The 12,393-nt window shown below is 51.7% G+C and overlaps 1 protein-coding gene across 2 annotated transcripts in view; it reads left to right on the forward strand.

Annotated features, from left to right (window-relative positions):
- Positions 1 to 12,393, forward strand: part of Septin9 (septin 9) — a 168,979-nt gene that overhangs the window by 32,183 nt on the left and 124,403 nt on the right. The window contains exon 1 of one of the 2 annotated variants that reach the window (XM_059272204.1): positions 3,290 to 3,651. The exons of the other annotated variant lie outside the window; for it this stretch is intronic. Coding sequence (XP_059128187.1) covers positions 3,630 to 3,651 — 22 coding nt within the window. The 5' untranslated portion in view covers positions 3,290 to 3,629. Of the gene's footprint in view, positions 1 to 3,289; positions 3,652 to 12,393 lie in introns of those variants that run through there. 2 annotated transcript variants of the gene reach the window in all.

A 12,393-nucleotide genomic window follows, 5' to 3' on the forward strand; every position in this document is an offset into this window, starting at 1 on the left:
CATGAACTTCCTCCTCCTGCTGGGTCTGACTGTTTTAGACGGAAATGGTCATTACTGCCCAGAGTATGTCTAAAGTGCTGTTTGTCTGCATAGGGCACCTGCCTTGTGTTCCCGGCTGCCAAAACAAGTTACCGCAAACTGGCGGGATAAAGCCATACAAATGTATTTTCTCATTTTCTCACAGTCCTGGCCACTACAGTCCCGCAGATGTGCTTAGCATCACTGTGGATGTCCCCTCAGAGGCCCCTTGCCTACCTCTGCCGCCTGTCGGGGACTCCAAGCGTCCCTTGACTTTTGGCCACGTCATTCCAACCTTAGGGCAGTGTCTTTGACCTGGCTTCAACTTCCTTCCCTGTGTGTGGCAAACTCGCCCCCCAAATAAAGACACAGTCCAGACAGGAAGCTATTGAAGAGAGTCCTTAAAATTGTGATGAAGATGCTGACGTGTAGCTCCTAAGTTGGTGGCTTTGGGCAGTGGTGGGGAAGGACTCAGTCTTCTTTAAGGGGCTGGCCGCCGGGAGTGTGAGCATGCTCCAGTGAGTATATGGGCAAAACATTGGACTTGGTCTTTTATTTTTTGTTTTTCTTTTGGAGGGGGGCAAAGGTGGGAGGGTGGATCTGAGAAACGGAAGTTAGTGTGATCAGGGTGCACTGTATGAAATTCTCAAATAATAAAAATATCATGTTGGGAAAAATGCAAATTATTATTAATTCCTTGAGTTTCATAACATGTATTTAGATCATATTCACCCCTGTCTCCTCCCCTTAGCTCCTCCCAGACATATCCCTCACCTCCTCACCCTCCCAACTTCAAGTGCTCACGCTCGCTTTTTTATTAAATAACCCATCAGCTCCAATTTTTGCTGGGCACCTCCCTTGGTGTGTGGGACCGTCCATTGGCACACAGTTGGCCTACCAGGAGCCATGCCCTGTAGAAGAACTGACTCTCCACCCATCAACTGTCACAGCTCCTCAGTTAGGGGTGGGAGGTCATGAAGCCCTTCCGCCTCCATGCTGGACACGTTGGCTTGCCCTCTAGAAGGGCTTCCGCAGGCAGCCACAGCTGCTGTAAATTCATAGATAGGTTCATCATTCTGTGGTGTCCCGAGGATGACACTCTTTGGACCTGACCTCCCTGGCCTCTCTGGCTCTTCTCACCTCTTCCTCTGGTTCCTGAGCCTTGAGGAGGGCCTGGGTTATCAATGTCTGTGTTTAGCTGAGCACCTGCTCATTTTACTCTCTTAATTCAACCAGCTGTGAGTTTCTGTGTTAAGCATTGTCCACTGCATACTCCCCAAAAAAACCCACAATTTCTCTGATGAATTATTCCTTTTTCTAAAAAGTTTTTAAAAATTGTTTTATGTATATTTATTGTGTGTTCAGGAATGTGAATGCTGCAGTACATGTATGGAGGTCAGAGGTTAGGCGTGGGTGGCAAGTACCTTTCCCACAAGAAGCCATCTTGCTGGCCCCCTCAAGGAGCCCAGGCTGGCCAAACTTCTATATAACCAAAATGACCTTGAACTCCTGATCCTTCCCAGTGCTGGGATTATAGGTGTGCACTAATGTACCTGGTTTATGTGGTGCTGGGGGTGGAGCCTAGGGCTTTCTATTTGCGAGGCAAGCATTCTTCCAACTTAGCCGCATCTCCAGCCCCAAATGTCCCCCTTAGAGACATGTATGCTGCTGCCTTTTGGGCCACCTGAGTGATCCAGGACAAAGTCTTCATCTGAAGTCCCATTCCTAACAAGGTCTCGGTCATGGGTTCTCAGATGTGAGTTCTTAGGGGGCCATTGGTCAACTCTTCCAGTGCCCGAGTCTCTCTCCACTAAGGCTCCCTCTGCTCCCAACTCTCTCACGGAGCAGGCTGCCCTTTGAGGCTCCACTCCACGCTCCCTGACAGGGACATTTTGCTTGATGTCTCCCAGGAGGCTAGAAATGATCTGCACACTCCCACAGAAGATGCCTTACTGTCTAGGGAAGGGCATTTGGGGTCCTGCCCCAGACAGGGAGGAGATGAGCCTGGAGTGGCATCTTGGGCTTGCGGGTGCTTTAGCTATGGGATGAAGGATCGTGGCCTCATGGTGAGGGAGCATCTATCGAGGCCTCCAAGGGACCAGGGAACAATGAATGTGTCAAGGAGCCCTGGGAACCTAAGCACAGTGTGTGCCTTATCTGAAGGCTGTGACGTTTGGGCTAGCAAGCACCCAGTGGCCAGGCATGAATGCTTTCCCAGGCTTGCCGTGTGCCCTCTCTTTTCCAAGAGAGACTGTAAGTCTGAGTGAGGCAGGGTGACACATGTCCGTAGTCCCAGTGCTTCTGATGAAAACCACGAGGATCTCCACAATTTCAAGGCCAGCCTGTTTTCCTTAGAGTTCTAGTCCCTGTCTCAAAATACCAACAAAACCCCAACACAATAAAGAGACACTGTTTTTACAGAAACCTTAACACGAATACATGTTTTCTCTAGAGACCCGGACAGCAAAGCCCCACTTTCCACCAGGTTTGAATGATCTTTTGGTGCAAGGATGCCACACACCCTGGGGCCCTCCCCCAAAACCCTCCTATTGGTGCTGCTGAGCCCATCAACCCAGCCAGGGCTCTGAGCAGGTGTTGAGGGCTCCCCCTACCCCTGCCTGGTGAGCAGCCCCTGGACCAGGTGTCCAACAGGAAATAGAGCTGAGCCCCAGGGCCAGCCATGTTCTCAGAGAGCCGCTGAGTCTGGGGAAATCGTAGCCGGAGGACGTGTTCCCTCCCTAGGGACCGCTGAGACTTACTGACTCATATATATGGGGTGGGAATCTTCCAGGAAGCCTCCAGCCAGCTCAGCCTCTCAGGAGCGTGGGGTGGGGACAGCCTGTCCCTTTGATGCTGTAGGCTGACAGGACAAGGGGACCTTTTCAGGGTTTGTTTGGGGCAGGTATCTGGAACCTTCTCTCAGTCCTCCTGTCTGGGAGGTGACCGCCGCCTGCCCAGATAGGTTGCATGTGGTGGGGTTGAGATCTGGACCTGCAGAGTAAGGTGAGGCAGGCACGCAGGATATAGGCTTTTTAAACGTTTGGAAATCGCAGCGTCGCTGGACGGGAGGAAAATGAAAGACTTTGGAAGTGGCCAGGAATTTGACTCTACGAGTTGGTTTCCAAGAGCCTAAGTTAGGCATCTCCAAGTGGATATTAAAGGGAACAGCCAGACTCCAGCGGCGGGGGCTGGAGGGGGCGGAGAGAGGAGGGGCTGCCGGAAGCTGCATGCTGGACGGCTGAGGCCACCACACTGAAGGCCAGGCAGCCGGTCCCGCGCTCAGGCAGAGGAACCAGGGACGCCCCAGGATCCCATCGAGCCCCCTCCCCCCATTTTTCAGTTTCTCTCCCGTGCTCCCTATTCCCCTCTGTGGCAGAGACAATGCTACTTCAGTTCGGAGCAGAGACATATGACCAACACATGGAAATGTGGTAATTTGGATCTGTTCGTGATTGCAACAGATTGAAGAAATTAGACCAGACAAAGAGTGTTTTTAGAGGAAGAGGAGGAGGCAGAGAGAGGGAGGGTGACAGGGTGAGAAAAGGGAGGAGGACCCCTCCGCACAGGGGACACCGGCATCCCGTCTGCCTGCTGTAAATACATCCGTAGGAATGGAGAGAGACCGCATCACAGGTAGGCCACGGCCCTCCTTGTCCCACGTCCCCCATCCCTGAACCCGACCCACGTCCAACTGGTGGCTCTACCAGTGAGGACCCAGGGTCAAGTTCACTTACTTTTACAGAAATATTTCCTTTTCCTGCTGACTATTCCACGTTGGTGAGCTGGAATGCCGCTTCCCACTAAGCCCTGCCGAGTCTGGCTTTTATTTAAACTGGGTTCTCCTGCGCTATTTCTCTTTCATTTTCTGGTAGGCTGCTTTTACGTCTGTGACCACTGTGAATTTAGAGACTCAGGAAGGGTGGATGGTGGGGACGGGCTCTGCATCAGGGCCAAGGCAGCCTGGCTTGTTTGTCCATCATCTGGCCTTGGTCTTCTCCTGAAATAGCCCTGCTGGGCCTCTTGGGCAGTTGATTATAGAGGTGGTAGCTCCCAGTGCTTGGAGGAGGTGTATGCACACGTGTGCACCCTCGTGTGTGTGTGTGTGTGTGTGTGTGTGTGTGTGTGTGTGTGTGTATGTGTGTGTGGTGTGTGGTGTGTGTGTGTGGTATGTTCACAGGGTCCGAGTGCATGCTCCTGAGTGCACATGTGGCCATGCACTCCCGCAGCCCCTTTGGGTCCAGTATAGACCCAGCAGGGGTGTAAACAGTTCAAGGAAGAGAACTGAGTACCCCTTTCCTTAGCCATCCCATCAAGTTGTTTCCAGGCTAAGCTGCCAGGTCCTGCTGGGACCATCAATCTCTGAGGTCAGTCTGCCTCCTCTGCCTTGGGCACCATCTGAGTCACAGCTGTGGGATAGTGTGGGTGGGGAATTCTAGGGATGTGACCCTTACTCTGGACCGGTGTTGTCCTGTGGTCATGGTCAGACTAAGCCCCACCCAAAAGTGTCGTTGGCCCTGGACTACTGATTGCTTCGGTGTGAATGCCCAGGGACAGGGGTCTCCAAGAAGCCAGACAGAAGGAAGGAGGCACATCTCAAGGGCTCCTCTGAGGGATGGCCTGACCCCACCAATCCAAGTACTGTGATTGCTGACGTGATATCAAAGTTGGCCATGCATTCATTAAGAGGCAGCCACCTGGTGCCTGGCTGACAGCGGTATGTCCCGTGACCCCGGCGGGCACAACCGAAGCCCTGGAAGGGGAAACATACCTGTGTTGGGCTTGGCATCATGACCAGCTGGAGGTGATGGGTATAGAGGTAAAATTTTCTGTGCCCAGTTTGTAGGGGCGACATGGTGGAGAATGCCAGCAGCTGGTTCTGAGGCCTGGACAGGTGGTGCTATGCCCCCCACAGGCAGCCTGGCCCCGCCACATCCTCTGTCACCAGCTGTAAACAACAGTTGTTTCAGTGGCCTGCACTTGTTAGTGTGGCTGTGCTGGGTTGTGGGTTCGGAGCCTCCCCAACACTAGGCGTTTACTCAGCCACTGAGCCACACCTCCCCTGGCCCAGCCCAGGTGGGTGACAGTGGGGTATTTGAGAGCCTGGCATAAAGGGGAGGTGGCTCCCTGGAGACCCGAGGGTGAAAAGCTTGGAGCCTCACGGGCTGACCAGAGCTTTTTATACACTGAACAAAGCAGCCTTTGAGAGCCATGGATCCTGGCCTTCACCACTCAGCCATCACTGGTACCTCAGCCGAGGACAGCGCAGCACCAGACCAGAGCGGGGTTTTTCCTTTCGTTAGTTTTGAGGCAGGCTACCTGGTCTCAGTCCCTGTGTAGCCCTGGATGGTGTTGAACTCCTGATCCTCCTGCCTGTATCTCTGGGGTCCTGGGATGACAAACATATCGCACCAGGTTTACATGCTGCTGAGGATGGGACCAGGGCATTGTGTACTCCAGGCAAGCACTACCAATGAGCTATATCTCCAGGTGGGACCTTCTCTCAGGACGAGCCAGGGCCGAAGGTCAGTCCTTCCCTCCCTCCCTTTTGGGGGGGCTATAAGTGGAAAATTAAGGACTGTAAGAATAAGGAAAATTAGAAAGACAGAAGATGTAATAGTATTTATTATTTTCATTTGGAGTTGCACCAAGTTTTTGGTTCCTAAATCACTTATTTTAATTAAACTAATTTCCAATTTATTCAGTTCATTCTTGGCCTTTCTGTAGTCATTCATAAGCTAGTCCTAGGGCCCAGGGCCTCAGTCATGGTAGTCAAGTGCTCTACAGCTGCTACACTCCCAGCCATTTACATTTTTTTTTTTTTTTTCATTTTGAGGCATAGTCTTGCTATGTGCCGCAGGCTGATCTCGAATCCGCGGTCATCCGGCTTTTGCCTCCTGAGTGTATGAGATACAGGCACAGGCCACCGTACCAGGCATGATTGGCACTTTAGGGGAAAAAAGTGCTCCATTTGGATGTACTTTTATGAATCTTTTCTCCCCCAAACTCAGCTGGGAATAGCCAGACTAGGGGAGAAGAGGAAAATCCCCACCACTCCTCCAGCACGCTCCTCACCCTGGTCAATTAGTCGGGGTCAGTTGTAGCCCTAATCCTAACCCTAGTCCCCGGGGAAGCAAAGCTCTTGTCCAGCCCCTGCTGGGTGGCCTCAAGCAGATCACTTTGAGGTTTGGCCTCAGTTTCCTGATCTTCAGGGTGAAGCTGAGGCCCTCCCCCTTCAGGGTGCTTCTGAGTTCTTGGTGTGCATTTGGGTGGCTCCCCGCTTCCAGCTGGGTGTGCTGGGTCCTGCCTTTATGTCTGTGTCAGATGGTGTGACACTGTGTCCATCCTCACTTGCACGTCCATAGGTGGTGGACTAGTGGTACACTCGTACGCGCCAATGGATGGAGACCAGGCTGGCTGGTGCCCCAAAGGCTGGTAGCTGAAGCGAGTCCAGCCCTGCTGTCCAGGAGGTGTGGCAGAGGGTGTGGTCTTGCCCTGGTTGGGGCCATGGGACCTGCCCAGCCTCAGGGAAGAGGCTCAGGGCCAGAGTTGGCATCCTTAGCTCTGCCCCGACCTCCCCTTTCCTTACCCTCCCTCACTGCCTCATGAGGCTGGCCCGGGGTCCTCCTAGGCTCTCAGAGATTTCCCTAGGCAAATGTCTCGGGCTCCTCAGCAGGGCTGGCATGAGTCACTGAGCAGGGACAGGCCTCAGAGGCACGGAATGCTGCTTCTCCAGCCAAGGGTCGGCGTGGTTTCTTTTTTCGTTGTTCTGGATTGGCTCTGTGGCTTTTAGAAATTAAGCAGTTTTATCTTGTTCCAAGCGCTTGTGTTTCAGCAAGGGTGGGGGCGGGGGGGTTGACTCTCTAAGAAGGGAACTTTCCACTCATCCCAGCCTTGGGAGAGCAGGGAGGGTGACAGTGTCTGGGCCAGTGGAGCAGTCACAGACGGGGACCATGAAGGCACTGCCCAGTAATGAGTCTACACACGGGACTCTGGAAGGTCCCCACCACCCTGGCGTTGGATGTGCGCTCCTGGCTGGGGTCTGGTTTGTACAGAGGGACACCAGGCTCCCAGCTCTTCTCAGGATGGACCTCTGCCACGGGACAGGCAGGAACGGGGGGCTCCCTGGAGACCATACCTCAACCCTCACTGCCCCGTCTGTCTCCAGCTTCTGTCCCTCCTCATCTCCCACCTCTGGGAAGTCTTGTCCGGGGCCTGGGGCTGGCCCGAAGCCTCCAGCAGGCCCAGCTGTGACTGATGTGTGACTCTGGGGTAGAAATCAGAAGCAGAAGGTGCCGGGCAGAGCTGACTCCTGAAGCTGCAGGAGGCTCTGGCCCAGCCCTCTCCAGCTCCCGGTGGCTGCAGCAGCCCCAGCATTCCTTGGCCTGCCACACATCATCCAGCTTCTGCCTCTGATGTCTGGCGACCCTCCTCTCAGATCTCCCTCTGCCCTTTGAAAAAGGAGGACATTTAAGGCCTTGGGGCAGCTGGGATGATCACATCCTAAGTCATGACATTATATCTGCAAAGAGCCTTTCCCTTTTTTGTTTTCTTTCCAAAAAAATTGTCCTATTTATGCATTTATTTGTGTGTGCTTACATGCTGTGGCAGGTGTGGAGGGCAGAAGACAACTTGAAGTAATTCTGTTCTCTCCTTCTACCATTTGGGTACAGAGATCGAACTCAGGTCATCAGGCTTGGTGACAAGCACCTTTCCCAGCTGAGCCGTATCCCGTGGCCTAAGAGTCTTTTTTCACAGACATTACTATGGGGGTGTGGGGTGGGGTGGGGTGGGAGTATGGTGTGTTAGGGGTGTGTGTGTGTGGATGTGAGGTGTGAAATGTGGGTGCGGGAGTGTGTGGGGGGTATGGAATGGAAGGCTGAGGGGGGTGTGAAGGTGTGTGGGTGTGGGGTGTGTGGGTGTAGGGGTTTGTGGGTGTGGGATGTGGGGTTGGTGGCCACTATTCACCCTGTGGCCGACGTTGATCTAGTTCTAAGACTGTAGCTAGGGCTGGAGAGATGGCTCAGAGGTTAAGAGCATTTTCTGCTCTTCCAGAGATCCTGAGTTCAGTTCCCAGCAACCACATGATGACTCAGAACCATCTGTAGTGAGATCTGGTGCCCTCTTCTGGTGTGCAGGTGTACATGCAGACAGAACACTGTACGAAGATTATGTAGCTGAGCTGGCCTTGACCTCTGGATCCTCCAGCCTCCACCTCCTGGGACTGCAGGTGTGCCACCACACCAGGCTCTTTGCCCGTTTTGAGTCAGACTGCTTTGTTGTTGATTGAGGGAGCTCTTTATATATGCTGGTTATTAGTTCCTTATTTGATCTATCTCGTCAGTACTTTCCTAGTTATTAGTTGTTAGTTCCTTATTTGATCAGTACTTTCTTGTGCCCCACCTGGACTGTCTTTCCCCCACCCCAGCACCCGCCTGAGTTTGTGGCTTATAGCGAGTAGGACAACACAACACCTGGCCACTTGGGATTCCTTCAACATTGCCTGTCAGATATGATGTGTCTGTATGTGCGTGTGCAGATGTAAAAGGACAGCCTTGGTTACTGTTCCTCAGACACCGTCCACCATGTGTTTTGAGACAGAATCTCTTTTTTGGTGTTGCTGTTTTGTTTCATTTTTGAGACAGGGTTTCTGTGTAGCCCTGGCTGTCCTGGAACTCTCTGTAGACCAGGCTGGCCTTGAACTCAGAGATTTGACTACCTCTGCCTAATGAGTGCTGGGATTAAAGAAGTCTACCACCACTGCCTGGTCAGTTAAGGCTCTTGCAGAAGACCCAGGTTTGGTCTCCAGCACCCACATGGCAGCTCACAGTATCTGCAGCTCCAGTAACTCCTCTTCCAGCCTTTGAAAGTACCAGGCACACACACCATGCACGGGCATGCATGAAAGCAAAACACTCATACACATAAAATAAAAATGAAAAATAAATCTTTTGGCCTAGTGTCCCAGCACAAGGTGGAGAGGAAGGGACGGGGTTGGGGAGGTTGTTGGTGTTCTGCCTGGAGAGGGTAACTCTGCCTCTGTGATGTGTGTCAGTGGGTAGCGGGCATCCTCCAGGACCTGGACACTCAGTGTGGACATCTTGTGTTCTACAGACAAGCAATGCCTATGCATCCACACCCCTTCCTTGCAGGGTATTTGTTGGTGGTCCAGCAAGGCGCTCGTTTGCTACCTGCAAGGAATAGGGCAGCTGCAGGGATTCTTTTGTCCAGCAGGGGGCGGTGCAAGCTCTTAAAAGCCCAGTATACCTGGGCCGTGCTTTCCTTGGATCTGCAGAAGGGGCTCCATGCTGCTGCTGCTCGCTGGCTCGCTCCCAGGACAACCTGCATCAGGCTGAGAGGAGAGAGGCAAGAAGAGAACTTCAGGGAACGAGAGGCCCCCGAATTCCCATTCTAACTGGATGGCACCGGGGGGGAGGGGGAGGTCCAGACTCTGTATTTTATTTTCCTAGTTTTTATTTGATGTATTTCAATCTCTCGAGTTTTCCCAGCTCACTTGGTTTTGTGTGTTCATGTGATCAGTGTGCACAAGTGCCTGGGGGTCGGCATTGTCTCCCTCTATCATTTTCTACCTTTGTTTTTAAAAATTACGTGTGTGTGTGTGTGTGTGTGTACGTGTGTACGTGTGTACGTGTGTACGTGTGTACGTTACGCACATGGCATGGTGTGTATGAGGACAGCTTTTGGAAGTCAGTTCTCTCTGTGTGGGCCCTGGGGAATACCAGCATGTACAGCCATATCTGGCCTTTACAGGGCTGCCAGGGATTGAACCCAGGTCCTCATGCCTCTGCAGTAGGCTTTCTTTACCAACTGAGCCATCTCCCCAGGCCATATTTTTCTAACTTTCTGAGAAATATTTCAAACATAAAGGAAAGATGGGGTTGTGACTGCCCACACACCACCTCCTGGACCCTACTGTGAATGTGCCCTTCTTTATCCTTCATTACCAACAGTCAGGCTCTCTCCAGACATATTTTATTGACTAATTAATTAATTTGTCTTTGAGACAGAGTCTCATGTAGCCAAGGCTACCCTCAAACTCATTATGTAGCCAAGGCTGGCCTTGAACTGATCTTTCTACCTCTATCTCCTGAGGGCTGAGATTACAGGCCAGTGCCACCATGCCCAGCTGCTGAGACCAGTTTTAGTGGGTCGCAGACGTCAGTGCACATGACCTTTACTCCCCTCTGCTCATGCTTCATTAACCACAGGGCTTCTCTTTCCACGTGTCTATGCCGCTCGGATGTTGGGGTCTGCCCTCCGGTGAATTTTGACTGGTAAATGCACTGTGTGTCCCAACTGCAGCCACACCACGGACCCTGGTGTCGCCCCAGAGAGTCCCCCTGCCCCTTCCTTTGCAGGTGCTGGCTTTGTCTCCTCCAGGGAATTTCCCCAGCCTGGATTCCCTTATCCAGTTCAAATGTCGGCAGAATCATGCTAGCTGCTGTGGGTCCCCATGGCTTGGTCCAGGTTACAACTGGGTTGTGCTCCTCACCTGACCCTTCTGTGGCTTTTACATGTTCCTGTTTCCTCTGGTTGCTTCTGGTTGGGGCCCGATGATGAGTGTCTTGTCCTGGATACTGCCTTCATCGGCTTGTGGAAACTCCTAGCCTGATTGGCCCTTAGAATCAGTGTCTGTTTAATTCTGAAGAAACTGCTAGATCTTTACCCCAAGTGGCCGTGGGACTTCAGTCCCAGCAGCAGCGTGAGATGGTTCCGGTCGCTCTGCATTCGTGCCAACATTTGCTGCTGTCACTCTTGAATTTCAGTCATTCTGGTGGGCGGGTTGTGCTATTTCATTCTGGCTTTAATTTTGCATCTGTCTGATGACTAATGTGGCCCGGCACATTTTCATGACCTTCCTAGCTATTCATATATTTTTCCTTTGTAAGATATCTTTCTGAAATCTGTTGCTCATTTTCAAATTGGATGGCTCAGCTCTTCCTGGTTACTTCTGGATATTGGTCTTTTGTCAGATGTGTTGCTTTGCAAAGAGTTTACTCCAGTCTGTGGCTTGGCTATTGGTTTTGTGAATAGTGTTTTCTAATGAGTAGAAGTGTGTCCCCTTACTTTTGGTGAAGTCTCATTTTTGCAATTTCTTTTTCTTTTTTCTTTTTCCTTTGTGGTTTTCACTTTCTGTGTTCTGTAAGAATCCTCTCGCACCAAGTTGCAAAGATACGGTTTTCTTCTAGTGTGTTTATAATTTTAGTTCTTAGGCCTCAGCGTTGGGTCTGGTGTGAGGTGGGGTCCACATTCATGTTGTCAGTGTTATTCTCTGTGTCCTCACGGTTGCTCAGCTCTGTCTGCGACATTTCTGTCCTTGTTGTGTGGTTTGGACACTTCTCTTGAAAATCATTTGAGGGCTGGGGATGGATGCAGGAGGAATCAGCACCGCAGAAACCATGTGTGGTGACAGACAATGCCTGTTAGCCCAGCACTCAAGGGATGGGGGCATGAGGTCTGTTCGAGGTCCGCAGCTACAGAGTGAGCATGAGGGCACACTGGGCTAACTGAGTCTTGAATAATATGGAAGAGGAGCACTAGAGGGATGACTCAGTAGTTGAGAGCACTGGCTGCTCCAGGCAGAGGACCTGACTTCGGTTCCCAGCACCCAAATGGTGGCTCTCAATCGCCTATAACCCAAGTTCTGGAGCTTCTGAGCCCCCACCTCTGGCCTCTACAAAATGTGTATGTGTGTACAGACAGGCACACAGACACACACATGTAAATAGAATTTTTTTTAATTTTTAAAAAGAAAGAAAAGGCCAATTTGGTTGTATACACCTGTGATCCTAGCATTTGGGAGGTAGAGCTAGGCACATCTCTGTGAGTTCTAGGCCAGCCAAAGCTACAGTGTGATACCTTGGCTCAAAAAAATAATAAAATTTTAAAAAGAGGGAGGGAGGGAGAGAGAGAGAGAGAGAGAGAGAGAGAGAGAGAGAGAGAGAGAGAGAGAGAGAATTAGGTGGCTGAGAGGGTAAAGGTGCTTTCCACCCACACTGATGACCTAAGTTAGATCTCCAGAACCCACATGATGGGAGGAGAGAACTGACTCTCAAAAATCGCCCTCCGATCTCCACACCATCCACATGTCCACACAGATGTAAATCTGCGAAGGTCTCCACCCGTGTGTCGGCAGACTCCACTGCTTGTGACTTTCACAGAGGGCTTCTTGCGAGAGTTTGTCAAATGTCTTCCTGAGGACTGTGGTTTGGCAGTACTGTAGGCTGACGTGCTGTATCTATATATTTGTGGAACAAACAGACTTTCTCTTGGGACCCTCTCATAACAGGAGGGTGCTCGTAACACAAGTGAGGGCAATGGCTTCCCCACGCACCACCAAGCAGCTCCCTCACCGTG

The sequence above is a fragment of the Peromyscus eremicus genome, chromosome 8a (genome assembly GCF_949786415.1).
Source record: "Peromyscus eremicus chromosome 8a, PerEre_H2_v1, whole genome shotgun sequence".
Lineage (NCBI taxonomy): Eukaryota > Metazoa > Chordata > Mammalia > Rodentia > Cricetidae > Peromyscus > Peromyscus eremicus.